A 26,232-nucleotide genomic window follows, 5' to 3' on the forward strand; every position below is an offset into this window, starting at 1 on the left:
GCAACAGCTGAAAGAGGTCTGACCCAGCTGTGAGGTACAGCACATGCATGCGCACTCATGCACATACACACACACAGTACCTTGTATTTACATTACAGCTCAGCTATGAGTTTGATATCACATAAGTGTTTTTGCTCATTTGGAGTAGTGCATATTATTTTGTCACCAGTTTGAAACACACTTTAAGAGTGTGAGAGGGCGGATAGATGGATGGGTGTGAAAATGACTCTCCATCCCTCTTCTCTCAGCTCCACTAAGTCTTCAACTGCTTATTATTTCACTAATAGCGCAGCAGCTTCCACTCTGAGGGCCGTTTGTAGCACAACTGAGCCGAGCCTAAGACTATCAGATTACTGTGCAGAACACTGTGAAGGAAAACGCACCATCTACACAATGTGCACACTCATATGCGAGTGGGAAGCAGTGAGGTGTTCAGAGTGACAGAGACATAACAGCCATTAGGGAGTTTTAAGTGATATCTCTGCAGGGCCACCAGCAGTCCCTGGGTGGCAGACATGGTATCCAATAACGATAATGGCCAATGCCTACAGCGCGTTGGGTTTTCTCTGTCATCCACTTAACATCATATCAGGTGCAGCAACAGTTTGAGCATTGACACTGACCTTAAAGTGCATATGCACACAAGAGGTATAAACACATTGATATATGTTTATTTTACCAATTTTTATAGAACATTGTAGAGCCATCGGGGCTGAAACAAGTAGTTGATCAGCAGATAATTCATTTGCAATAATTTTGATAATCGTTTGACTGTTATTTCTTAAGCAAACATGCCAAGCATTTGATAGTTTAGCTTCTCAAATGTGAGAATAATTCTGTTTTTTTCTTGTTACTTTTCTTGTTAGTGACACCCCTTTATTACATATTTACAATTTACCATTGCGATTTGTAAAAGAAAAAAACTGGCAGGAGCGCTTCTATTATCCTTTTAACCACCGGTGCTCATGGAAGGGAATAAAGTTCACGGAAAGGAGGAAGAATTCTGACTTAAAAAGTCATACAAAAAACATGTCCAGGCACTCAAGGTTGGTTACAAAAAATGATGAAAGGCCTTTAATTAACAGGGCAAGACATTGAAAATAATAATTATTAGTCACACCCTGAGGAAGGCCCAAGCCGATACGCGTTGGTGTATGTTCAATGTCTTGCCCTGTTAATTTAAGGCCTTTTATCACTTCTTGTAACCAACCTCGAGTGCCTGGACATGGTTTTTTTTTATGACTTTTTTAGTCATAATTCTTCCTCCTTTCCGTTACCATTGTGATTAGTTTGGGCTTGAGTAAATGCCTCTGTGATGACACATTAGAGTGCTGCTCCAGGGGTTGTATGGTTTAGGTAAGAAAATGTAGAAATAAAGCAATAACTTCTATAAAATATACAAAGGTTTAAATTCCCAGAGTGATTAACACTGTTTATTCAAGTAACAGTCAGCATTAGTAACTTACTAATTCAATGAACACAAATATTTTCAAATAATTAAGAGTAAATAAAAGAGAAGAAAAAGGTACACAAGATTTTAAAATAATAAAATAATATCTGAGGCAGGAAAACCTGCTTTAAATGTCCATTTAGAACTGCAGAAGTAAAAAGTACAGAAGGGAAAAATAAACTTTTAACGCTAGTTAAATCGTCTTTCCTATATTACTTTTTCCACAGGAACTTCTCATTAGTCTTCCAGAGACTCTTGCTGTCCTCTTCTCCAGACCTACCTCTTGCTGCAAAGTTAGTGTTGATGCAAACCCTCTGCACTTCTGCTGGATCTGTTAACCTGTTGATGCTCTCCTCATTACCCTCATTCAAGATGTCCCAGAAATCCTTGCGACTGCCCTTTGATACCACCTGGTGTGCATGTGATTTGTTTGAGTTTGGAGAGGACAAGGAGTCTATGAGGCCTGCTAAACCAGAATCAGTTTTGAGAGTGATTTTGGATGGAGATGGTGTGGTGAAACCTGTGCTTATGGAGGAGCGAGCAGGGGGTGTTTTGTGTTGTGCACCCCTGGGTTTGGGTTTTAACAGATCATCGAGGATTGAGGTGTCTCCTATCAGATCTGTGAGGAGGGAACAATGACTGGAGGTGGATGCGGCCTGCTCAGGAGGAGAAGAGGTCTGACGATTTTCTCTCTGGCCTTGAAAAGTTGCACTGGTTCTTGAAGGCAATTTTTGCTTTTGCTCCCTTCCCTGTGCTGTGGGTTTGGATAATGTGGTGGACCTGCCATGGCTGAGGTCCGGAGAAGAAGGGATATCTCTGTGTGTGCAGTTCAGCCAAGCAGCAGCCTCCCCAGACCCCAGACCACTGCTGCTGGCCTGATCCAAGCCAAGACCACCACCAGCTCTGAAAGCTCCAGAACTAGAAACACTACCCCTCTTTGTCCTCTTATGTCCTCTGGCACTACAGACCGGCTCCTCCTGCTCCTTGGACTCAAGGCTTGGAACATCATTAAGAGGTTCTAGGACATTCTTTTGTGGGATCTTTTGCTTTTTCTGGGGTGATAGAACATTTTTTTCTGGGTTTGTAGGCTTTGTCTGGGGTTCGGGAACATCATCTTCTGGGTGTCTAGACTTTTTCTGTGGCACAGGGGTTTCAGGCTTAGTTTTAGGTTCAGTATTCTTATGAGTGTCTTTAGGCTTCCGCTTCGCTTTTGGAACATGCTTTTGTGGGGTTTTGGTATGTGTGTGAGATTTTGCGGCTGTTATGGTGGATGTTAAGGAGGTAGTATTTAAAGAGGAGGTCTGTGCTGAATCAGGTTGTGGGAAGTTGTTTGTGACTGTATTGGCCAGGTCAGGGTGGTTCAGTGAAGTGTAATACTGTCGTAGCCAGGCCAGTCTCTGGCTTGAGTTTCCTCTTACTATCTCCACTGCAAACTGATGGACTGAGGGAAATTTGAATGTTTCTGCCATTTCCTCCAGCTGCTGCCTACACACGAGCACACAAAGAACACAAAGACCGAAATGATTGTGAGAAAGCATTTATGCACAGAAAAATGTGTATGTTTGTATGTCACCTGCTAATATCGTGTAAGTTTATCACCATATTTACACACGTACAGTTGGTACATGGCCTGAATTTGGCACATTTCAGCATACAGTAAGGTACTTTAAATCACACAAATAACATTGTCTTTAAAAAACCCACACGGTCTACTCTATAGTATTAATCAGATATTCTGTGGGTCTGTCAGGCCTAGCCTAAGATGAATGGTTCTCCACATATTCAGCCTCATATCCTGACCCCATTTGCAGTATGAGGTGTTTTTCCTGAGCTCCAAGGCAGTCATTAAAACGTTGGTATAACCAGACTCGGGGACAGAAACACTTCAAAGTCACTGGTGGTACAGCAGCAATATGGTGGTATTATTACCATTTGTGGCTTTCACTGGAAAAACAATAAATAAAAGTAACAGCGGTAAAACACGATGTGCATGTGTATTTAAAACATTAAACAGCAAGGTTAATTGAGAGGATATCAATGTAACTAGTCTGCAACTAGTATTTTCACTCCCTGGTGAACCTCTGGGCAGAGATACAGTCTTCCCCTTAGCCATAAAGGTGTCTGTATACAAGTGTTTGGGAAGGCAGGGGGCGGAGGTGATGCAGCAGGACAGAGGTGTGTATTAGAGTACTGTGTGTCTGTATATGTGCGTAAATGCTTGTTAGGACGTGTGTGTACTGTATATCAGTGTGGGTTTTAAAGTCCTCGGGCAACCAATTTTGGTACGTCTCAGAAGGGCTGTGGTTGTGAAGGGGAAAACTCCTGCACTGTTGAGCCTGAACATAACTGGGTAATCTTTGGCATGATGCTGGGAAATAGGTGGAAGGGAAAGCTCAGAGGTGGTCTACCACACACACACACACACACACACACACACACACACACACACACACACACACACACACACACACACACACAGACACTTACTTCCTGAGGCCCAGGTGGGGGCGCTCAACACCATATCAGTGGTAAGTTTTGGCCTACTTCCCTACACTGCCAGGAATTCCTCTCTTTCGACTTCACTCTTTACACCCCCTTTCCTCCGCTGGCCTGATTTATTCTCATTTTATACCATGCAGGCCCCTTTATCTTAAGTCATTCATTCTCCTTCACTATGTCTACCCATGTCTTTTTTCTCTTCTACCATACCATCTTTTACCCCTATCATGGTAAATCCATCATCTCATGTTCTGCAACCTGTTCTTTTTTTTTTTATCTCTTCCTCACAGATATTTTTGCATTATCCTAACTGCTATCGCCTCTGTTCTTTTTTTTTTTTCACCTCACACTCTTTCAGTACCTGCATATGGCCTGGGGAGTCTCTCCGATGATGAAAGTGGCGCGTCTGGTGTGATGCACACTTTTGTTGGTGTAGGTGACTGGATGGTCCACACTGAGCTGCTCAAGTCTGACAGTAGAAGGGCAAGGCTGACTGTCTGGTGGGCTTGCTGACAGGCTCTGATACAGTCACACAAAAGATTTGTAAGATGCCAAATAATTACACTTTAAAATCAAACACCTCTAATTCAAAAATCAAGAAAAAGTAACCCACAGTAGTCCACAAACCTCATTATGAACCATTTTTTTAAAGATATTTTGCCAAGTTTGCTCACCAACTGTTGGCTGAAATGTGCAGGTGTATGTTGACAGGAAAGTGGATGTAAACATGCAGCATTATGAACCACAGATTTGAATATAGGTAACCTACACTGCTGCTACTCATCAAGCACAACTAAGTCATCTTTAAGCTACAAAGAACAGTATGTGTTTACAATCACTCTCGTGTCATAGTGAGCATGTGTGCCTGATACAGTGCTGGCAAGCCTTATTCTGCATGCCAATGTGCAATTGCCAGGTACGCTTTGGTAGGTAACAGGTCTAAATGACACAGTTTACAGGGAGGCCTGTGGATTACTGAGTAATCCTGTCACTGTTTCTGGAAAAATACATTCCTGTTAAAGGGGCGCTATGCAGTTTTGGCCATTTCTTCGCCGCTTTCTCGCTTTTTGCTCGCAGGTTTCTCTATAGAGCTGCCCCTACAGCTTCGGAATAGATATTTGGCAGCTCCTATGTTTACTTGTGTCTGACTCCTCGCTCGGTCAGTCTGCCGTTTCCTCTTTCTCTGTTCCTCCGACAATGCTTTCCTAGCTTTCTGCTTCTTTTTAGCTGGCTCAGCCATGACGATAGTGTGAAAAACTCCATCGCTACCTTGTTAGCTGGTTCCTGAATGGGCGTATGTGTGCATTGCCGTGAAGCAATTCGTTACATTGTGAAACCTGATATGCCGCGATACTTCCTGATGCTAAGGCTGGTGGCTCGCCGGCCGAAAGTTGCAATGGTGGTTTTTCCGCTCACAGGCGCTGGAGGGAAGTGAGACGACCACCATTCAACTCGAAAAAAGTCATATAACCATTCTAATGACTCCGAAGCTGTTCAGTTAAGGTAAATTAAGCTAAAAAAACTGCATAGTTCCCCTTTAATTTTTGTCAAATGTAACTCAATTTATCTAATCTAATTTGGGAAAGCAAGATACAACCACAATATTATGTTTGAAGAATCACTGAACCAGACCAATGTTAGGGCAGTTTGTACCTCCTGGGTTCCTAGAAGGTGATTGGCTGGGAGCTGAGAGTACATCTTGCGCTCAAACACGTCTCGTACAGCAGCTCTACTGATCCGTTCCTCTGCTTTGCTCCCGCCGACCACTCGCTGGTTAGAGTGGGTGTACACCACCTCGTGTACACCCCCTTTAGACAGAAATATACATCATAAATGTTGAAATTAAGTTCACAAAAAAAAATCATTTGGCATATAAAAATAGGTACTGTATCTGACCTAGCACACTGTCGATAGTTCCATCCTTTTCTTTGGACGCCGGGGATGTCTGACTTTTCAGACTTGTAAATGAAAAAGCTTTGCACATCCCTGCTTGTCTCTCTGTTCTGTCGGTTGTTGCAGCTCTTTGATCATCTTTTGGCAACTCATCTCGGGATCTTTCTGTCTGTGGAGATGTGAAGTGACATCCTGTAGATCTCCCTTTCTTAACAGGAGTGTGTTCATCTTCTGAGGATGATGTGTCTATGTCTTCTGTGTATTTGGATCTGGCCTTGCGCCTAACGCTTACACTTTCCCTCTTTCTGTTGTTGTCCAACCTCTCTCTCCCACGGGCACCTCCTCTACCATGTGATTTGAAGGTGTCCCTCTTGGGCCACGTCTTTGCCTCTATGTCCAAATCCTCGGATTCATCGGAGTAACTCTCAAAGCGGCTCACTTTCAGAACTGGAGTTTTGAGCTTGTTAGGTTTCTTCGTATCTGGTGAGGAATTTTCATCACTCTCCTCATCTACTGTAATTTTCTTATCCGTCCACCCTTTCAGGCCCTTTCTCTTTCTTAAAGCATCATTACTCTGTTTCAACAGAGACACCCTGTCTTGTCTCCCCGCATCTCCATTCTCCCCATCTTCTCTGCTGGAGATGTCCCAGGTTGTTGTTTTCAATTTAGGGAGACATACTGCACCATTTCCTATATTGGAGCTCTTGCAGATGCCAGAGGAGGTACTTTCAATCTTGTGATCCTCAGCATCTTCCTCAGGGGGGCTTTCGAGCCCCGGACTACTGTCCCCTTCTGCTAACTCTGGTTTTTCTTTGACCCTTTCGAGGAGCCTGGAGAAACCGTGCTGGAGAAGACTCATTCGACCAGAACCAGTGGCAGCATTCACATCCCTGTTGCCATCCACTGCACTGGGCTTTGACACTTTCCTCTTAAAACCCTGCTCCTCCTCATCCTCTTCACTCCCACTGCTGAAGTCCAACACCCCTCTGGGGACCTTTGATGCATTTCTGTTATCCTTGGCTGGTTCATCATTCGGTACAGGGCCATTTCTGGGGGGAGAATCTCCAGGTTCCTTAAATAAAACAGTAGAAACGGCTAAAGAAAAGTAGGGACAGATTGCCATAGAAAGTGGTACAAGGTAGGTAGCACGAAAACAAACAAAAAAATTGAAAATTAAAAAGAAAAACACATATTCACTGTGTGAGAAAGATTTAGCTGCAAAATAACACAAATGGGCTACAAATTCCTAACTTCCCTTGTTCATGCCATCTTTCAGTGGACCAGCCCATGTGAGATGCCATTGTGTAATACAGAACAGATGTTTGTTACAATAAATCATAATACAATTTGATATGTGATATATGCCCTTAGCATGATGTAATATGAACAAAACATTGGGGTCATAACATTTCCTGGAGTTATATGAATGAGCCTTTATGGGAGCGACCACCAACTGTGATTCTAATTTCACAAATATGCCAACTAGATGACTCTTCCCCAGTTTTGCATGTGCGTGCTTACACGCCATGAGCCTCTCTCTATGCGTGTTAAGGCACCCCAGTGTATTCTGTATTTTTGAAAGAATCTAAAAGGGCCTCAGTGGAGCAGCATCCCTGTAAAAAGGACCTGGCTAGGAACAGGATGATAAGGGGTATCACTGTGTAAATAAATAGCTGAAAAGCAGAAGATAGGCTTCGGTGTGGTCTGCTCCTTCCATTAGGACACGCAAGTAATTACATCCAGCTGTTTCACACAGCTTCAGAGAGAAAGTCAGAGGCAGACAAAGAACCTCATCCTTCGCTGAAATGCAAAGAATTGAGTGTAAAAATGTAATGTTTTTGTAAGCCATGGCCTTAAAGTGATCCTCCGCCGAAATCTATTGCATTTTTAAAAGTTTTAAATACTTGAAAGGGTTTCTGCAAAAAGTTTGTAGTTCTCACACTGACAGAGAACAGGAGCAGCGGTAAGCTTCACTTCAGCCAGTTACAACGGATTCAAATTGTTACTGGTTTGCACGGCAAAAAAATGATCAAAACCTCACTAGGAACTTCTGAAAATACTTGGCTAATGCTCAGTATGTTGCAAACAATCACAGTCTGGCAAATGCACTACATCAAGGGAGAGTGTCAGTCAGAGAACGATGATAGGGTGACATAAAAGCAGTGTAATGAGCTATATTTTGCTGAAAATATGACGACTGAAACAGGAGTCGTTTGAGAGATTTCCATGAATTGTTTTGTTACTTTTTCCCCCACTATAAAAAATCCCATTGGAATCTATTGTAACTGCCTGAACTCAAGCTAACCACAACTGCTATAAGTGCTACAAACTTTTAAAGCCAACAGCAGGGTGCGTATGTGATACTGACAAGAAAGATATTGGTCAGATTATTACTTTCTCCTTGTTCTTTCTTTAAAAGTAACACCATTTGTCTCATTTTGGCATGGGGCATTTTGGAATAAACCCCTTAGAAGAACAGGAAGATCACAAGACAAAGAAGAATCGAGGAAGCAATAAAGAAAAGAGTTTGAGGTTAAATGAGATCGCAAGAGTAGGTTCACTGACAGACAGGAAGGTCCCTGTTTGAGGTATCCCCTCTTTCACGTGGGAATAGGAGGATGAGTGGGCCGCCTGGGAGAGAAGACGGAGTGAGGGATGGGAAGATAGTGGCCCTAGTGTTCTGGGTCTCTGAGAATGGCAGAGTTACTCACGCTAAGTCCCTTCGCCTCCTCCTCCTTCTCTCCGCCTGTGTGTGTGCTGCTGGTCATTACACCGGCCTCCACTCGTCCTTCTCGCTGACAGGAAGAGGAAAAGTGTGACACACATTTATCAAAACATCACATTTATCATGAAACACCATTTCATTGTACATCAATTTAATGATGTTACAATCATCAACAAAGACTCTTATCTTTTAGTTTTTATTTGTCCTAGGCAGTATATGACAGACGTTTAAGTGTTTTAGGTGTGTAACTGATATTCTAATATTCAGAAGAAATTATAGTAAGTGCAACATGCCTCTTTCATTCCTACATTAAACTAGTTAAGGACTTCCATTACTAGTCCATGTGGTTATACACATACTTTAAGAGAAGATGCCAAAGACCTTTATGTATTTATGTATTTTAACTGGGGATATGAATCAGTGGGATGAGGTGAGTTGAGGCAGTACGCTACAGTAGAACACATCATCAATCAAACAGTAAAAGGGCTGTAGGCTATCTAACCTCTAGTATCTTGCGGGTGAGGCATGTCCCTTGGGTCTGCAGCCTGAAGAGGTTTTTGATCCCAAACAGCTCCCCCTTATGGACACCATGCCCCTGCACTGCCTCGAAGTACCGCCGCGCACTCTCCTTGCCCACAACTGAGCACTGCAATTGCTGGAAGATGCGAATCAAGGTGCAGATAGGTGCTTATAGAACTACTGACACAGAGCACTGAGCTCACATTTGAAAGCAATTGTCAAAAAATAAACTTGTGTCAGATGCAGTACAAACCGTTATTATAGCATTTCAGTATTACTCGGTTATTCTTTTATTTGTGTGTGTGTGGTTATAATTATCTGGTACCTGTTTGTAAACTTGTCTAAGGTATATAACCTCTTCTACAGTCCCCAATGAGATCAGCCTAAGAACAGTCACATCCCTGCACTGGCCAATACGATATGCCCTGAAGAGAGATACAAACATATCAACACAGTCAGCACAGAACATGACTAGGTACGCTATACTGGCAGTTACAGTGCTTTTTTAAGCTGGTCCAGAGAAGCAGCAACATAATACAATACTGTGTAAAGTCAAGATATGGCCCACAACCTACCTGTCAATAGCTTGGAGGTCATTGGCTGGGTTCCATGTGGGGTCAAAGAGCACTACCACATTGGCCCCTATGAAGTTAAGACCAAGACCACCCGCCCTGATGGAACAGAGTCAATTATCAGCAGATTCAAGGTTTTGAATATGTTTAAAATAAGCACTCACTGAAAAGAAAGCACCACTACAGGGTTAAAATGTAAATGTGAAATCTAAGAAGACACTACTTCTCTATCTAATTGTTATTGTTCGACTAACATGGTGGAAACCAGGCAGAGGTTGATGTGAGTGGAGTTGTTGAACTCTTTGACAATCTGCATTCTGTCTTTGGATTTGGTGGTTCCGTCCAGCCTGCTGTAGTCCAGCCCCTCTGCCATGCAGTAGCTCTCCAGCACATCTAACAGCTGACGGGTTCAAAAAACAACAAACAATTGTGAAGGGTTCAAAACGGATGAATCAACTGTGTAAAAACTGACATCTCTACATCTATTGTGTAAATTCACTCATGGTCAAGGTTGAAGAGATTTGTATGAGACAAAATGCAACAACTAGACAAACAAATATAATAAAAAAAATAAATATCCCCAGGCATGTATATGTATAGATTTAATATACGGGTAATACAGAGTCTTGCACAATCAAAACTGTATGGGCCATTTTATTTCTATGGTATGGGCTTTATGATTCCTAAAATACTTCATATTATAATATTCATTATATATTATTATAATAATTCATCAGCTGAATGAATCCACTCCTAGTGGGTTTGTTTACATCTGTCAACCCCGTAGCTCTGGCCAGGGAGGAGGTCTCGCGATAATCTACCGCGAGAAGTGGAAAGTCTCGCTGGTGTCTGTGCCTGTCTCCAGCTCGTTTGAATCTGCTGTCTGCAAGTTGTCTGGTTCCACTCCAACCATCATTGCTACTGTCTACCACCCCCCTAAACCGAACAGTGAATTTTTAAATGACTTTGCTGCTTTTCTCACCCACTTATCCTCTCTCTCACCAAACATAATACTGCTGGGCGATTTCAATATCCACATGGACAATATCAATCTGCCTCTCACCAAAGACTTCACCTCCTGCTTAGAGAGTGTTGGATGTCAGCAACATATCACTTTTCCCACACACTCCAAATGACATATTCTGGACTTAAAGGTGTGCTATGCGTTCCTGCAGGGTTTCAGCGCAATTCCATTTTTGTCTCAAATCGTAGGCATCTGTCCTTGATCAGCTAGCTGCCTGCCCCCTGAATACAGTGTGAAAAAGCCCGGTCTCGGGAGACAACACAGGGGTCGTAAACGTCAAACAAACACTAGAGGCACAGGATAGGCACCAAAATACAACAAACACGTTCCAGCCAATCACTGACAAGATGGTTGGGGGAGGGGGTGGGGGTTAGTGACAATTAGTCAGTTAGTCATGACAGTTACGGAAACATGGGGGGAGGGGCGAGCTTGCTCTGTTTTGTTTTGAATTTACTTGGAACGTCAACAGAAGTAACGTCATGCAGGAATGCATAGTGCACCTTTAATCTGCTGCTCTGATGTCACCCCTTCTGACCTTACAGCTGATGAACTCCCCATAACTGACCACTTTCTCCTCTCATTTACAATGAAACTCACTCTCTCCATCTCTAAAATACCACGCCTTATTTCATTTCGGAATATAAAGAATATCAACCCCGCCACTCTCACTTCAAGTATCCACTCCTCCTGCCTCCCTGGCACTCACAATCTATCCACCCCCGATGATCTGGTCTCTCATTACAACACTGGACTCCATAATATTCTTAATTCCCTTGCTCCGTTAAAAACCAGATCTGTTTCTTTTTCCATCTCCGCCCCTTGGTTCACCCCCAATCTTTGTCTCATGAAAGCCAAAGGTCGGCAACTTGAACGTCTTCATAGAAAAACTAGTCTCACTATTCACAAAGAAATGTACAATAACCGCATCTTACGTTATAAGGACTCCATTGCTAGCACCAAAACCCACTACTACTCCAGTATAATCACTGCCAACAAAGGAAACTCCAAGTCACGGTTTTCCTTACTTAACAATATCACCCAACCCCAGGACTTTCTCCCACCTCACTTTCCTCACTTGTATACAACCTCCTTCTGCAACTCCATTATGTCCTTTTTCACTGAAAAAAAATCAAGAACATCCACCAGCACCTTGGATCAATCCCTCACCTCAGCATCTCAGCCGACTTTCACCCATCCACACACTCATTCTCCTCCTTCCAGCTCCCCGATATTTCAGAAATCACAGAACTCACCCAGAAATCCAAGCCATCCACTTGTCAACTTGACCCCCTCCCCACACAACTTGTTAAAGCCTGCCTTCCTTCCCTGGTCCCCCTCATTTCTGCTATCATCTACTCCTCTCTCACTACTGGAACTGTCCCTACATCCTTCAAAACTGCTTCCATTACCCCTACTTTGAAAAAACCTGGTGCCGACCCCTCCAACTTCAACAACTTCCGTCCTATATTCAATCTACCCTTCATCTCCAAAATCCTTGAAAAAACAGTTGCTTCTCAACTCCATTCTCACCTATCCCACAATAACCTGTATGAACAGTTCCAGTCCGGTTTCTGCCCACTCCATAGCACTGAAACAGCACTTATCAAAATCACCAACGACCTCCTTATGGCAGCTGGTTCTGGACTCCTCACCATCCTCATCCTCCTCGACCTGAGTGCAGCCTTTGATACCATCTGTCACACCACCCTCATCAACAGGCCATCTTCCATCGGCATCACCCACACTCCGTTAGACTGGTTTACATCTTACCTCTCTGGAAGTCTTTTTAATCCATTCCCTCCTCCGTCACTTCAGGTGTGCCCCAGGGCTCTGTCCTGGGGCCCCTACTGTTCATCATTTACCTCCTTCCCCTCGGCAATATCTTCCGCAAATTTAACATTCACTTCCACTGTTATGCTGATGACACCCAGCTCTACCTCTCCACGAAACCCTTGTCCACTCTTCCGCACACCTCCCTTAATGATTGCATCTCTGAAATAAAAACCTGGTTCACCCAAAACTTCCTCAAATTAAACAGTAATAAAACCTTATGAATGCCAATGAGGTTCTCCTCATTGGCACCAAATCCACTTTATCCGAAACCGGCAGTTTTTCTCTCACTATTGATAACTCCTCCGTTTCACCCTCCCCCAAGGTTAAGAGTCTGGGTGTCATCCTTGACAGCACACTATCCTTTCAACCCCACATCAATAACATTACCTGGTCTGCCTACTTCCACCTAGAAAACATCAATCGTCTCCGCCCCTCCCTTACCCCCCACACTGCCGCCATCCTTGTCCACAGTCTCATCACTTCCCGTCTGGATTACTGCAACTCTCTCCTCTTCGGCCTCCCTCACAAATCCCTCCATAAACTTCAACTGGTCCAGAATTCAGCTGCCCGCATCATATCTCGAACCCCCTCCATCCACCACATCACTACTGTCCTCCCAACAGCTCCCGGTCCAGTTCCGTATCCAATTCAAAGTCCTCCTGTTTACATTCAAGGCCATCCACAACCTCGCCCCCCATATTTGTCTGATCTCCTCCAGGTTCCCACTCCCTCCCGCTCCCTCAGATCCTCTCGCCACCATGGGGAGCAGAGCATTCAGCTGCTCTGCTCCCCGTTTCTGGAATTCATTAAAACCCCAACTCGGAAACATCGATTCATTCCCCCATTTCAAATTGCAACTCAAAACGCATCTGTTTAAAACTGCCTATTCCACTTGATGTCAATTGCTCTGCCTCTTTCTGTTGTTTCTATTGTTGTTTTTTTCTTTATATTTTTTGCTGATTTTATATGTCTTATGTATCCCTGTACGGTGTCCTTGAGTGCCGAGAAAGGCGCCTTTAAATAAAATGTATTATTAGGGACCGTTATTTATTTAAGGGGCCACCAGAGGAGTTTTGGGACCTTCAGTCAAAATAGACCTGACCCTCCCTTCACCAGCAATACATTTTGGATGACCCTCTATAATGATATGGAAAAAAGGGATGACCCTTCCCAACTATTTTTTTGATGCCTTCTGTACTGGTTTGCGCTTGGCAAAGACATACAGATAGCCGTTGTTTTTTTTACAGCCATGACATACGTGACTAAACCTCTGCATTTTCATCTTATGCATCACACTCCTCTGTTATGGTGCGGTGGCCATTTCAGTAGATTTACTCACTAACATTGTTGTGGAAACACAATAAGCATGGAAACTAAATGTACACTTCCTGCATTACTGCAAATACTAAGTTACTCATCTAGTAAACTAGTATTTACATGAAATAAAACAACGTTGAGACCATTCAACAAAGCACACTGGGTAATTCAACACTGGTTGCTATGGACTCGTCACTAGGCTTCCTCAGTCATTGTATATTTTAGCATATAGGTAAACCTGCCAAAGCTGAACATTATCCAAAACTCCATTTCTCAGACGAGCATCAATTTGGGAGCTTGCATGCTACCACTCCTTCCTTCTCAAATGCCTTGAAAAGGCTGTCGTTATATATATGTATATATATATATATATATATATATACACTCACCTTGAAGATTATTAGGAACACCCTACTAATAGCGTGTTTGACCCCCTTTCGCCTTCAGAACTGCCTTAATTCTTCGTGGCATTGATTCAACAAGGTGCTGGAAGCAGTCTCTAGAAATGTTGGCCCATATTGATAGGATAGCATCTTGCAGTTGATGGAGACTTGTGGGATGCACATCCAGGGCACGAAGCTCCCGTTCCACCACATCCCAAAGATGTTCTATTGGGTTGATATCTGGTGACTGTGGGGGCCATTTTAGTATGGTGAACTCATTGTCATGTTCAAGAAACCAATTTGAAATGATTTGAGCTTTGTGACATGGTGCATTATCCTGCTGGAAGTAGCCATCAGAGGATGGGTACATGGTGGTCATAAAGGGATGGACATGGTCAGAAACAATGCTCAGGTAGGCTGTGGCATTTAAACGATGCCCAATTGGTACTAAGGGGCCTACCTAAAGTGTGCCAAGAAAACATCCCCCACACCATTACACCACCACCACTAGCCTGCCCAGTGGTAACAAGGCATGATGGATCCATGTTCTCATTCTGTTTACGCCAAATTCTGACTCTACCATCTGAATGTCTCAACAGAAATTGAGACTCATCAGACCAGGCAACATTTTTCCAGTCTTGAAAGGTCCAATTTTGGTGAGCTTGTGCAAATTGTAGCCTCATTTTCCTATTTTTTAGTTGAGATGAGTGGTACCCGGTGGGGTCTTCTGCTGGTGTAGCCCATCCGCCTCAAGGTTGTGTGTGTTGTGACTTCACAAATGCTTGGCTGCATACCTCGGTTGTAACGAGTGGTTATTTGAGTCAAAGTTGATCTTCTATCAGCTGGAATTAGTCGGCCCATTCTCCTCTGACCTCTAGCATCAACAAGGCGTTTTCGCCCACAGGACTGCCGCATACTGGATGTTTTTCCTTTTTCAGACCATTCTTTGTAAACCCTAGAAATCGTTGTGCATGAAAATCCCAGTAACTGAGCAGATTGGAAAATACTCAAACCAGCCCGTCTGGCACCAACAACCATACCACGCTCAAAGTTGCTTAGATCACCTTTCTTTCCCATTCTGACATTCAGTTTGGAGTTCAGGAGATTGTCTAGACCTGGACAACAACCCTAAATGCATTGAAGCAGCTTTCAAGTGATTGGTTGATTAGATAATTGCATTATTATTATTATTATTGTTATTGCAACGAAAAATTTAACAGCTGTTCCTAATAATCTTCAGGGTGAGTGTGTGTATATCACCGGGACCGAAAGGATATTTGAGTCGGGTATTGCTGAATCCTGCAGACCTCCCGTCTCATGCCATCCCGGCTTGGTGTAGTCCACAAGCTTTGACTTTTCAAAATAAAAGCTTGCGTCTGGTCCGTTGTGTTTTTGTACGGTGTTTTGGATGTTTTTGAAATAAACAGTACGGCAATCATGCTAATGAATAACATTATGTTTTCATCAGATGTCTTAGTTACAACACGATGGAGCTAGCAAAGCAGTTTTGTGTTTATATGTGCGAGCGGGATTTATTCAGTTTGGGAAATCCCACGGTCTCTAAAGCTACAGTTCAAATTGTCTGGCTGACTAAATAGGGAGGGACCCATCTGCTAGCGATAGGGGCCGAGACTGAGAGAGCTACATGGATAAATATGCACCAAACAAGCCACTTTGAAATGTTGCTGTTCTCACAAATACAAAAGTTGGGTGACCCTCTCCCCTAGACTAAAAACAATTGGATGACCCTCCCCTCAACAAAGAATAAAAAGACATGACCCTCCCCTATTTTCCTACGGTGGTCCATTCCATAAATACCGAACGGTCCCTTATTATTATTAAAAAAGCAAAACGTAGGCCATGAAAATATGACCTCATAGCAGCCAGTTTTACTTTATTAACTAATTATTTAACTTATTTGTTAATTACTATTATTTTTCTGTTTTTGTCATTACTTATAATCTAATCTACTAATCTCATCAAACAGGTATGCGGGGTGGGAATTATCTAGTGGGCTCAGAGCAGCCCTGGCTTAAGGGAATGTGGGTTTGGGATGATGATGTGAAAAATATGTATAACACACATGCACTTAGTTGTACTGTTGTACTATATCGTCGTGCGAATAAAACTTTTTGAACATAAAACTCTAATTGCCCCCAGGTATAAAATTCCAAGGCTTACCAATAATATTTCATGACAAAAAAAATGTCTCCCGCTACTATTTTTTCTGTTAACAAGTAATATGCTCCAAAAGCAGTGGCAATTAAGAGTGTTCATTCAAGCCTGTTGTTGTGTTAAAAGGCTGAATGGATAAGACCGGGTATAAAGCTCTAAAACCAAAAAGCATACTTCCCTTTTAAACTACATCACTGTGAGCTTCAAATTGTTTTTCTACGGGGAAAAACCTCGCCATGCTGCTCATCCAACTCTCACACAATATATATCTGCACTCACACGAGCAAATACACGGACACAAAAGATTTTGATTTCAATAAACACAAAGTACCCACACAAACACAGCTCTCACCTTGGTTGAGAGAGAAAAAATAAGTATTTTATCTCTCCTTTGCAGGTAATGTTTCAGCAGCTTTTGCAAAACCTGAAAGGAACACAGATATGTTCACCCACACTGAAACAAGCTATAATGAGCAGGTGACTGAGTCTCTGTTCCCAAATCATACCTTCATCTTTCCACTGTACATCGGGTCCGACAAGGCCTCAAATGCTTCGTCTTTGCATCTCTGCACAAAGTCTGGAAACTTTTGGAATACCTTTGCACAGATGCCACCCACATACTTTTCCTTGAAGAAACAAATGTGACATTGTGAACCAAATACATCAGAAGGTATGAACTTAGTCTGTAAAAAACGGTCCAGGATATAGCTCTAATGATCAAGTATAGCAAGTCAGTAGGACAACACATTTCTACCTGTTTCTTGCTGGTGCCTGCAGTGCACTGAAGCAGTGCTGCATGGTTGGCAACCTTCCTCAATATGGCCAAGTAACTAAAGTACAGCGCCTTCATTTGTGCCCCTTCTGAGTTTGTCTGCAATAAGAGAAACTGATATTATTTGAGGGCTCAATGTTTACGTTTTCAACCATATCAACGTTTTGCGTGAATGTAACTCAAATGCAAAAATGAAAGGTTCCATTGGACGATGGTAACAGGCTCCAATGTAGTGTTTTGAATTTCATTGCAGTACACTATATTTAAAAAGTAGAATGCAAACTGTACACCTACATGTTTTTCTGATTCAAGGGATGTGAGTGACCCCTAAAAAAATGTTGTTCACATAAAAGCACATACAGCTCAACCCTTACAATTAAGTTTAACGTATAACAATACACAGCATGCAAAAGGCACAAAATGGTTAAAGGGGTGAACTTACATCATAGCAGCATCTTCCCCGGGTGCGTCCACTTTGACAGTCACATTTCTCTGAAGACCTCAGCATTAACATCACATCTTCAGTGTCCAGCACTGTCTGATACACAGTCTGCTGAAAGTCTGTCAGAGAGCAATACACTACCTTTGCAGAAAACACAACACACGCTTTATTTATTGGACCTTCATCTGAATATTATGATGATGGAATATTGTCATGTAGATGGTGAATAGTGAGTTTCCAGAGAAGAAGAAGCCTAGTTTGACTTCACCAATCTTACCCGGTCATCCTTCTTAGGCAGTTGTTCCTTAATGAGAGCTTTAGTCCTTCTGAGGAACCACTTGGAAATCTTCCTCACCAGGGCTCTGATGGTCTTCCTCCCTGTAGCTAGGGCACGTTTGGTTGCACTGTGCCTCTGGGCTTGCTCAATCGGATCTGAAATACTGTTCTTGAAATGTCCTAAGCTGCCAAGACAACCAGGTATGGCCCTAAATAGAATAAAAAGTATATGAACGTGAATAGGAACTTTTTTCAGCAAAAAGTTGCAATCACATCACTTCCACTACGGTGGTTGACATTTGTGAAATGTACTTTCAAATATGCAAATGACAAATGTGTTGTAATATAAAAGTCTTAACCTACCAGTCCATGACACACCACAGCTCCTCAAGGTTGTTCTGTAAGATGGTGCCAGTGAGGCCAACTCTGATCTGATGAAAATATGTAAGTGCAAAGCTAGCATCAAAACCATGGTCCAAATGCAAAGCTAAGCCTACTATTGTTTAGCAGCTTATCATGATGGTGGTACAATTCAATCTATTTTCTAAAGCAGAGATGAGGACTGCTAGAGTCTAGTTACACACTAGTAATAGTATTGTGAAACAATAACACAAACATAAAGCACTCTGACCTTACATTTCAGATCCTTCATGGCCTGAGTGATCTGAGAGTTTGGATTCTTTAGCTTGTGGGCCTCATCCACAACCACAGCAGACCAGTCTATACTGCAGGAGGGGGGAGGGGGGTATATTTTAGTCACAGAAAAAAATACAAGTACAGAAACTAATTTATAACATATTGAAGAAAAGAACTAAATACATGTATACAGAAAACATGTAATTTGTGATGTTTGTTGCTTGTGAATGTTAAGCACGGTTTTTACTTATTAAACTGATCCAGACAAAGGCGCAGAGTCTCATAGGTAGTGAGTGCGATCTCAATGCGTCCCTTTTTGATGCGAGCCAGCTCATCCTCTTTCTTCAGCCCGTGGACCACCACACACTGGAAGTGACCCCATGTGTCCAGTTCATCTTTCCAGTTGTAAAGCACTGACAGTGGGGCCACAATGAGGAACAACTAGACCAGATCATGGAAACACCAAAATTGTGAGGATGAAAAAGCAATATTCATATCTGTAGATTTACACTGTTGCTGCACTTGATTTAATGCAACTGGTATTTTATGATTAAAAAAAGTCTTTATGGAACTAGCATATTTCAATACCCACTTTGTCGGGTTTACTTTGCTTGGAGGGTATCTGACTCTGCAGAAACTGAGGCCTGTTGTTCTCGATGTCCTCCCATGTGCCTGTTTTGTGCAACACAGCAGCAAGGAAACCAATGACCTAAGATAAGATCAAAGAGGTGGAGAGAATGAAAGCGAGAGACAGCCATGTAAAGAAAGCATGCAGACATTTAAACAATTCTGAAAATAGATGTGCAGCTAATGTACTTTGTACCTGTACAGTTTTTCCCAGGCCCATGTCGTCCCCCAGGATACAACCTCTGGAATTGATGTAGTTGTTGTACATGAACCGAATACCTTCTCTCTGGTAATCCCTCAGGTATCTGTTGATAGTGTAGGGTACTCTGTCCCCATCAACATCACTCAACTCTAAGGGGACACATAGCCTGGTGTCTGTGATGCTGCTGGGAAACACAGGCTTCTCCTGGGTGAAGTGATTCAAGCCCGGTCTCATGAGTTTGGAGACAGGTACAGCTTCCACTTCTTCTTCTTCTGCATCTTTATTATGGTCAGTGAAAACCACCCATGCTGTGGTATCATTATTATGAGAGGTGGAGGTCAGTCTCTTAATGGTGGTTTCTCGCAGGGTGCCATCTCTTGGGTCAGGAGCCAGACAACTGTCACCTTCACGCCATGTTGCTATTAAGTAATACAAACATGTCATTAGTTAAGTTTTTTTTTGCAACATATCAAAAACAAAAATACAATTTCTACTTCACCAAAGAAACACACCTACAGTAGTTTGGATATTAGTGGGGGGTGTTAGTTCATTTGTTTAATTTATTTTTTTCACATTCCTACTATTATTACGTTATTCTCTATAATATATTATTAAACTAATGCTATTTGGGTTTGGCCCATCTAAACACCAATGTGTCCCATTGATCGAATCAATATAGCTAATGAAGAAGAGTAACGTTACGTTAACTAAGTTAACTTAATGTCCCCTGGAAAGGAAATATGTGAAATATGGCTAACTATTAGTTAGCTGAAGAAGTTTTGCGTAGCCGTAGAGTTGTGTAAATCAGTGTCCAGCTAAAATGTAGCAACAGGTAAAAACATGCATTTCAAACCTTTTTCAACTGCAGAATTTGAAGCCATCATGATACATTATTAGTGCCCTCCCTCCTCTTCCTCTTCACTGTAGAATGCTAGCTAGCTTAATTAGCTTAACGTAGCTAACATGATTCAGCAAAAGAAAGAACGACGACAAATATGTAATGAAAAACTGAGTCGCTTTTACTTGTCCTCCGGTTAAGTTCATGTATCTTCCCAAAAGGTACACAGACACACAGCAGGACCAGCTGCAGCTCCACTGCAGCTTGCTGAATATTTATCTATTTTAACAACGAGTAACGCACTTTCGAGGTATTTCACAAATACAATATAGCTACACGTCTAACGTTACTATACAAATTACAAATTCCGTTAAAACAGTAGACTGTATAAATATGTTTTAAATATTTTTTTTTTAAATAATGAATGCTTTTCTGATTCAGCCGTTTTGTTCCAAGGGGAGAAACACTGTCGGACATTGTGTTGAAAGTGCTGCGTAGAATCAAAATTACCTTTCTATGAAATAACATTCATTTCAATGATATAACACTGTTGCAATAAAATCTGAGCAGCGGTTACGCCTATGTGAAAGAAAACAATGTTCTCTTCAGTGCTCTTATCAGTTTATAAACTATATAAACATAAATGAAATAAAATAATTTGTGCAAATATGAACAATATGCCATTAACGCAAGTAAATTGTAACATTTCAGGCCTGTGCAGTTACTGTTTGGAACAATACTGGTACTCACATGTTTGTATGTTTCTATTTTTATACTTTTTATACCTTAAATTATTTATATTATTTTGAACATTTTTTTTTTTTAAAGATTATTTGTTGGGGCTTTTCCCTTTATTGTAGTGACAGTGGATAGACATGAAAGGTGGAGAGAGATGGGGGACGACACGCAGCAAAGGGCTGCAGGTCAGATTTGAACCTGGGCCGCTGCAGGACTCAGCCAACATGGGGCAAGCCTTACTGGGTGAGCTAGAGAAGTTATTAAGCATTTAGCAGACAGTATTTAGCATTACTTCACTGAAAGCAATTAAACATCTGCTAAGATGATTTTAGCATTATAAATACTTGGTCACTGTATTTAACTACAAACCTTTAGTAATTTTAAAAAACAAAAAAAGATGGGGTTAAACTGTGAGTGGAGAGGCTGCGAGAGCACTGACCCTGATGACCTTCTTAGAGAGGAAACACAACAGCATCGTCATAACAACCAAAGAGAATAACACAGAGAACTAGAAAACGCATTTCCTGCAGAAAATGCGTGGGAATGCTGAATAGCTAAATTGCTAAAGCTAAACTGGATTAATAAATCCTTAAGAAGAAGTTGAAGTAGTGAGGATAGTTGGAAAAGTATGAATGGTTTTAATAACCATGAATTTCATAAAAAGTTGAACAACACCACTAATTTATAAAAGATATGGAATATTTAAAGGTTTTTTGAAAAGCTGATGCTAAACTGAATTGTTGGCTTGAAAAGTTCAACAATGCCAAACGATGTAGAACATTGTGAGGTCTGAATTTATTTTCTAACTGAAATTATGAATAAGTGTGGAAGACTTACAAATACTATGACAAACAGAGATGAAAATGCAGAAATATGAAAGAAATTGTTTGAAAAATCTCAAATGGATTGTACTGCACTGCTGAAAAACTTGGAAGTTGAAATGTAAAATTGTCAGTTGGAAGCTGAACTGCATTACCTTAGTAAGCTAAGAGCTGAAATACGGGAGATAGAGAGAGAGACAGAAGGAGGGAGGGAGACAGGCACAGAGACAGAGAAGGAGAGAAACAGACAGACAGACAGGGAGAGACAGACAGAGACAGAGAGAAACAGACAGACAGACCGAGACAGGGAGAAACAGAAACAGACAGAACGAGACAGAGACAGACAGACAGACAGACAGAGACAGACAGACAAACAGAGACAGAGAGAAACAGGCAGAGAGAGACAGACAGACAAACAGAGACAGACAGACAGAGACAGAGAGAAACAAACAGACAGACAGAGACAGGGAGAAACAGAAACAGACAGACAGAGACAGACAGACAGACAGACAGACAGACAGACAGACAGAAGTGGAACGCAAAAGATATAGACTAATGTTCATATTACTGCCTGTAGTATTCAATTCAACTGTCTGTGAAAGTGTTGTCATGGCTACTAATGACCAGTGACCATGTTTGTAAACACCCTTTGGTCTATGTGATGAGATCTCTTTGATCTGTAATCAGTTAACGACCGTGTCACCTGCTGAAACTGTCACCTGTGCCACACTGCAGCTATTCAAAGACACTGAGAGCAAGCTCTCAAATAAAGGCTCAGACTGCCAAAACTATAAGGGGTATCAGTCAAATGACCTCATCCTGAGCACCACTAGGCCTTTGTGAATGTATTGATATCAAATTTATGTGGATAAACTTAAAAATGTGGGTATATCAGCGATTTAAAAAGTGGTTCACTCTGCATTTTGCTCAGAAATGTGGAGGATGTTTAACAGGGCAGCGAATGAAGGAAGATTTGGAACTCTTGTCATTTGGAAGCTCACCGAGCAAAAACTGTAAAAGATATCAAATGCAAATAGCCTAATACCTGAAGTTTTTGTGAACATTTTAAAGTTTGTTTGGCGTTTGTAGATGAAAGTATGAAGGAGCTGAACATTTTGGGAGCGGAAGACGATTTTAAGGTTTTGAAGAGGGCTCCATTGACTTTCAATGTAAAAAAAAAAAAATACTAAAAAATCTAAATAATAAAAAAAAATATAAAAAAATATATACTTAATATTTGAAAAAGTATAAATAGTAGAAACAATGTTGAAGAAGTCCCATCATCTGCTGAAAGAGCTGAACATTTTAAAAGTTGAATGGTTTTAATAGCTGAGCGTATGCAGAAGTTACAGAGAGCCAAAAAACGTACGGAATAATAATAAAGAACCGAGTAACAATAGTTGGAATACTGCTGAATCAGCATTCCCACTAATAAGTCTTGACAGAAGGTGAAAGTAGAGAAGTAATTTAGTAAACAACGACTTTTGGTGGTCTGTAGAAATAGCCTACAGCAAAATCAAGGTGAATGTATTTGTCTGTCCTTTGGGGTCGACATGATGGCCATAAATAAGCTCACTGTAAGGTTGTCTGTTGCTATGCAGAACAGACTTGTAAACACACAACAGTGTCAGTTCTCCATCCCCAATTTGACTTTCCCTAAACGTTCGCTGTGGCGCTGCAGATGAGTCACAACTGGGTCCGCTTCTCGCTATGGTACACTGCCATACAAAAATTGTACTTTTTGTTCCTGTTTTCTCAACACTGGGAATTTATAGGGCAGCTGCCGCAGATGTTCTCATAAAGAAAATCCAAACACTGAAGTCAAACGGTTTACATATTGCACTGGATCTCACACACACACACACTTGTTCTCTCACTGAACCACAAGGGCCTTCTCTGGCCTCATTTACAATAAAACATTACCACTCAAGCAGATAGAGTTGGGATAAATAGATCATTGGCTGCCGATAAGAAGTTCTCATCAACAGCCATTTTCACAGATGACTAATTCAATTTGTTTAGTGACTCTGTCAAGTGGGCTGTTGGGCTTTGGTTTTATTTTGTAAAATGAAAGACGTTTGAATCATGTGACACAATGGTTGTTAGCACTCCAGCAAAAAACATTAAAAAAAATGCTACAGGCCCAGAATTTAACCAAAACTGTATGGGACCCTTTTGTGGTCCAAATGTAAAATACAAAACACAAAGGTTTTCGGTTGACATACATGTTGAGGTCACTTCTGCCGTTTTCATGTTTTTAATCTTGAATCTTCAATTATTGACGAAAAGAGCATTTGTTTACACAGAAGAAGTTGTAATTACTCAACAAATAAAAATATATTCAAACATTTAGCTTTTCTGGAAGATGTACTCAGATCCTTTACCCTAAGTAGAAGTAGTAACACCACAGTGTGAAAGTAAAAGTCAAGTGAAACTATTATCAGCTAAATGTACTGAAAGTATCAAAAGATTAAAAAAAATACTCATAATGCAGAAGTGTTACATTATTTTATAGGCTTATCTAGGCTATGAAATCTATAAAGTTGCATCATATTTTATTTGTAGATTTGTTTTCTAAAGAATGAAGTGGGATAAAAAGTAAAATATTTTCCTCTGAAATGTGATGAATTATGAGTGTAAAGAAACATGAAATAGAAAAACTCAAGTAAAGTGCTTAAATATACCTTCCACCACTGCCCATCTGTTTAGTAATGGTTGTATACGTATCACTCATTCACATTTTATACATAATCTTTAAGACTTAAAGGGAACTGTTTCATAATTTATTCTAATCAGGTCAAGAGGGTGGCTTTTCTTGCATCTGCCATGATATTTCCCCACTGGCTTTCCTGAGACCCACCTGGATTGACTTAAGATGTTTGCTGAACTTCTGTTGTTGTCAGTGGTTGGAGAGGAAGACCTGAATGGAGGTCTTGTCCTGCTCTCAGGAGTTTCGGAAACACTCCATCTGTGTCCCACCACCTCTCTCTCATGAGTCAGAGGGTCTGCTACAAGCCAAAAGCAATTACCACCATGCCAAAAAATGTCAGTTTCAGCTTCATTGATTGCAGAAATGGAAAATTAGGTTGATAAATCATGCTTTTCCTTTCTTGTTTCATTTGTCTTCACTTGCTTTCCTGTCCACTTCTTTAGTTTTTTAATAATTAATTCATGGTGTGAGCGTGTCTTCACTTAAAAATACTGAAAACGGTTGGATTAATATGACATAAAATGTCTAAAATCAACATATTACACTTGGTTTTTAATTTCAAAAGGATGTATTATGTATGAAATATATTGGATATGATGCTTTGGCTACTTTTCCCTCCTCTCATCTCCTGCCAACAAGTAGTTGGGACATCATTATACTAAATATAGTTGTGTTTGATTAAATGTGGATTCTGAAGTGCGTGTACTGTACAAAGGAAATTATTAATTGTTTTTTTACATTATTTTATATGTTACTTTATGACAATTTTTTGTTTTTTGCACTAGTTACTGCAATTAGTATTTAAATGTTTGTTTTTTTAGTTCGTTTTGTGCTAATGTTTTTGGCATTTCCCTCCAAACCAGCCCAGTCCCATTTTTCAAATGCAGCCATCATCTTGTCTTTATCTTATTTATCATCCTCAGCCCATAGGGATTCTAAAAGTAAGGGCTAGTCACTGTAATAATGTCTATTCAGCAAGGCTGAAGATAATAAAGGCACTGCAATTCTTTATAATTAAGTTGTACAAACTGTGAATCTACCCCAAACAGCTTGGAACATCATCCATTGTGTCTCATCCCCCACGCCTCTTGCTATCATACATTCTTTCTTTTTCTCTATTTCTGAGGTATTCAGTTACACACAACGCATAGTTAAATTAAAAAGCTCCGAACACTGGTGCTTGAGTTATCTCTAAATGTCACAGATCTCTGAACTATAGGCAATGAAAACCACTCGTTTATTACTTTGTTTTTATTCTTTTCTGTCACTTGTTACTGTAACTGTCACCTGCGCTTGGGGAATCCTGCTACTGTACCTCTGTTGACCACTTTGAGGCCACAGACAACCGTGATGACACAACTGATTCTGCTCAGTGAGTTGATCTACAACGTAGAGGCCTGTGATGACCCGAATTTGATGGCTTATCTCTTTTGTCCTGCAGTGAGATGGAAAACTCTGTAGAGCAACATATTTACGATCACACCGCCCCTCATTACACTGCAACCCTGTAGAGGAGCCTTTTGTTCGTCTACTTCGGCCACACTAAGTACATCAACCAGTTCTGTGCATGTGTATGCACGTGTATATGATGTGTGCATCCTTGTGTTTGTGTGTTTGTTTGTTTGTTTGTTTGTTTGTTTGTTATCAAATGCTCCACAGGCCTTTTAAAACAGCTGCATTTCTGGCTGACAAGAGAGTTTTAGACCAGAAATGGAACAGAAAAAGGGAATTGCCTTTGATTTCTGTCTCTGTCTTACTCCATTCTGGTCACAGCCACTCT

General features: G+C 41.2%; 1 protein-coding gene across 2 annotated transcripts; it reads right to left on the bottom strand.

The window, feature by feature from the left end:
* Window positions 1-655: 655 nt before the first annotated feature.
* ercc6l2 (excision repair cross-complementation group 6-like 2) lies at window positions 656-20,457 on the bottom strand. Of its 2 annotated transcripts, XM_031305424.2 has the most exons (20): window positions 20,199-20,457; window positions 19,340-19,764; window positions 19,109-19,225; window positions 18,764-18,957; window positions 18,512-18,605; window positions 18,244-18,311; window positions 17,882-18,089; window positions 17,605-17,745; window positions 17,145-17,261; window positions 16,897-17,016; window positions 16,743-16,814; window positions 9,913-10,058; window positions 9,662-9,757; window positions 9,412-9,511; window positions 9,070-9,222; window positions 8,554-8,637; window positions 5,846-6,914; window positions 5,603-5,757; window positions 4,311-4,468; window positions 656-2,935 (listed from the first exon to the last, which is right to left on the bottom strand). In XM_031305424.2, the coding sequence occupies exons 1-20, from the start codon at window positions 20,227-20,229 to the stop codon at window positions 1,663-1,665; spliced, it is 4,821 nt and encodes a 1,606-aa protein (XP_031161284.1). In that variant the 5' UTR covers window positions 20,230-20,457; the 3' UTR covers window positions 656-1,662. The 2 variants fall into 2 exon arrangements, with proteins under 2 accessions (XP_031161284.1, XP_031161285.1); XM_031305425.2 differs by lacking the exons at window positions 18,764-18,957; window positions 19,109-19,225; window positions 19,340-19,764; window positions 20,199-20,457 and having other exon boundaries at window positions 18,517-18,605.
* Window positions 20,458-26,232: the final 5,775 nt, after the last annotated feature.

The sequence above is a fragment of the Sander lucioperca genome, chromosome 2 (assembly GCF_008315115.2).
Source record: "Sander lucioperca isolate FBNREF2018 chromosome 2, SLUC_FBN_1.2, whole genome shotgun sequence".
Classification (NCBI taxonomy): domain Eukaryota; kingdom Metazoa; phylum Chordata; class Actinopteri; order Perciformes; family Percidae; genus Sander; species Sander lucioperca.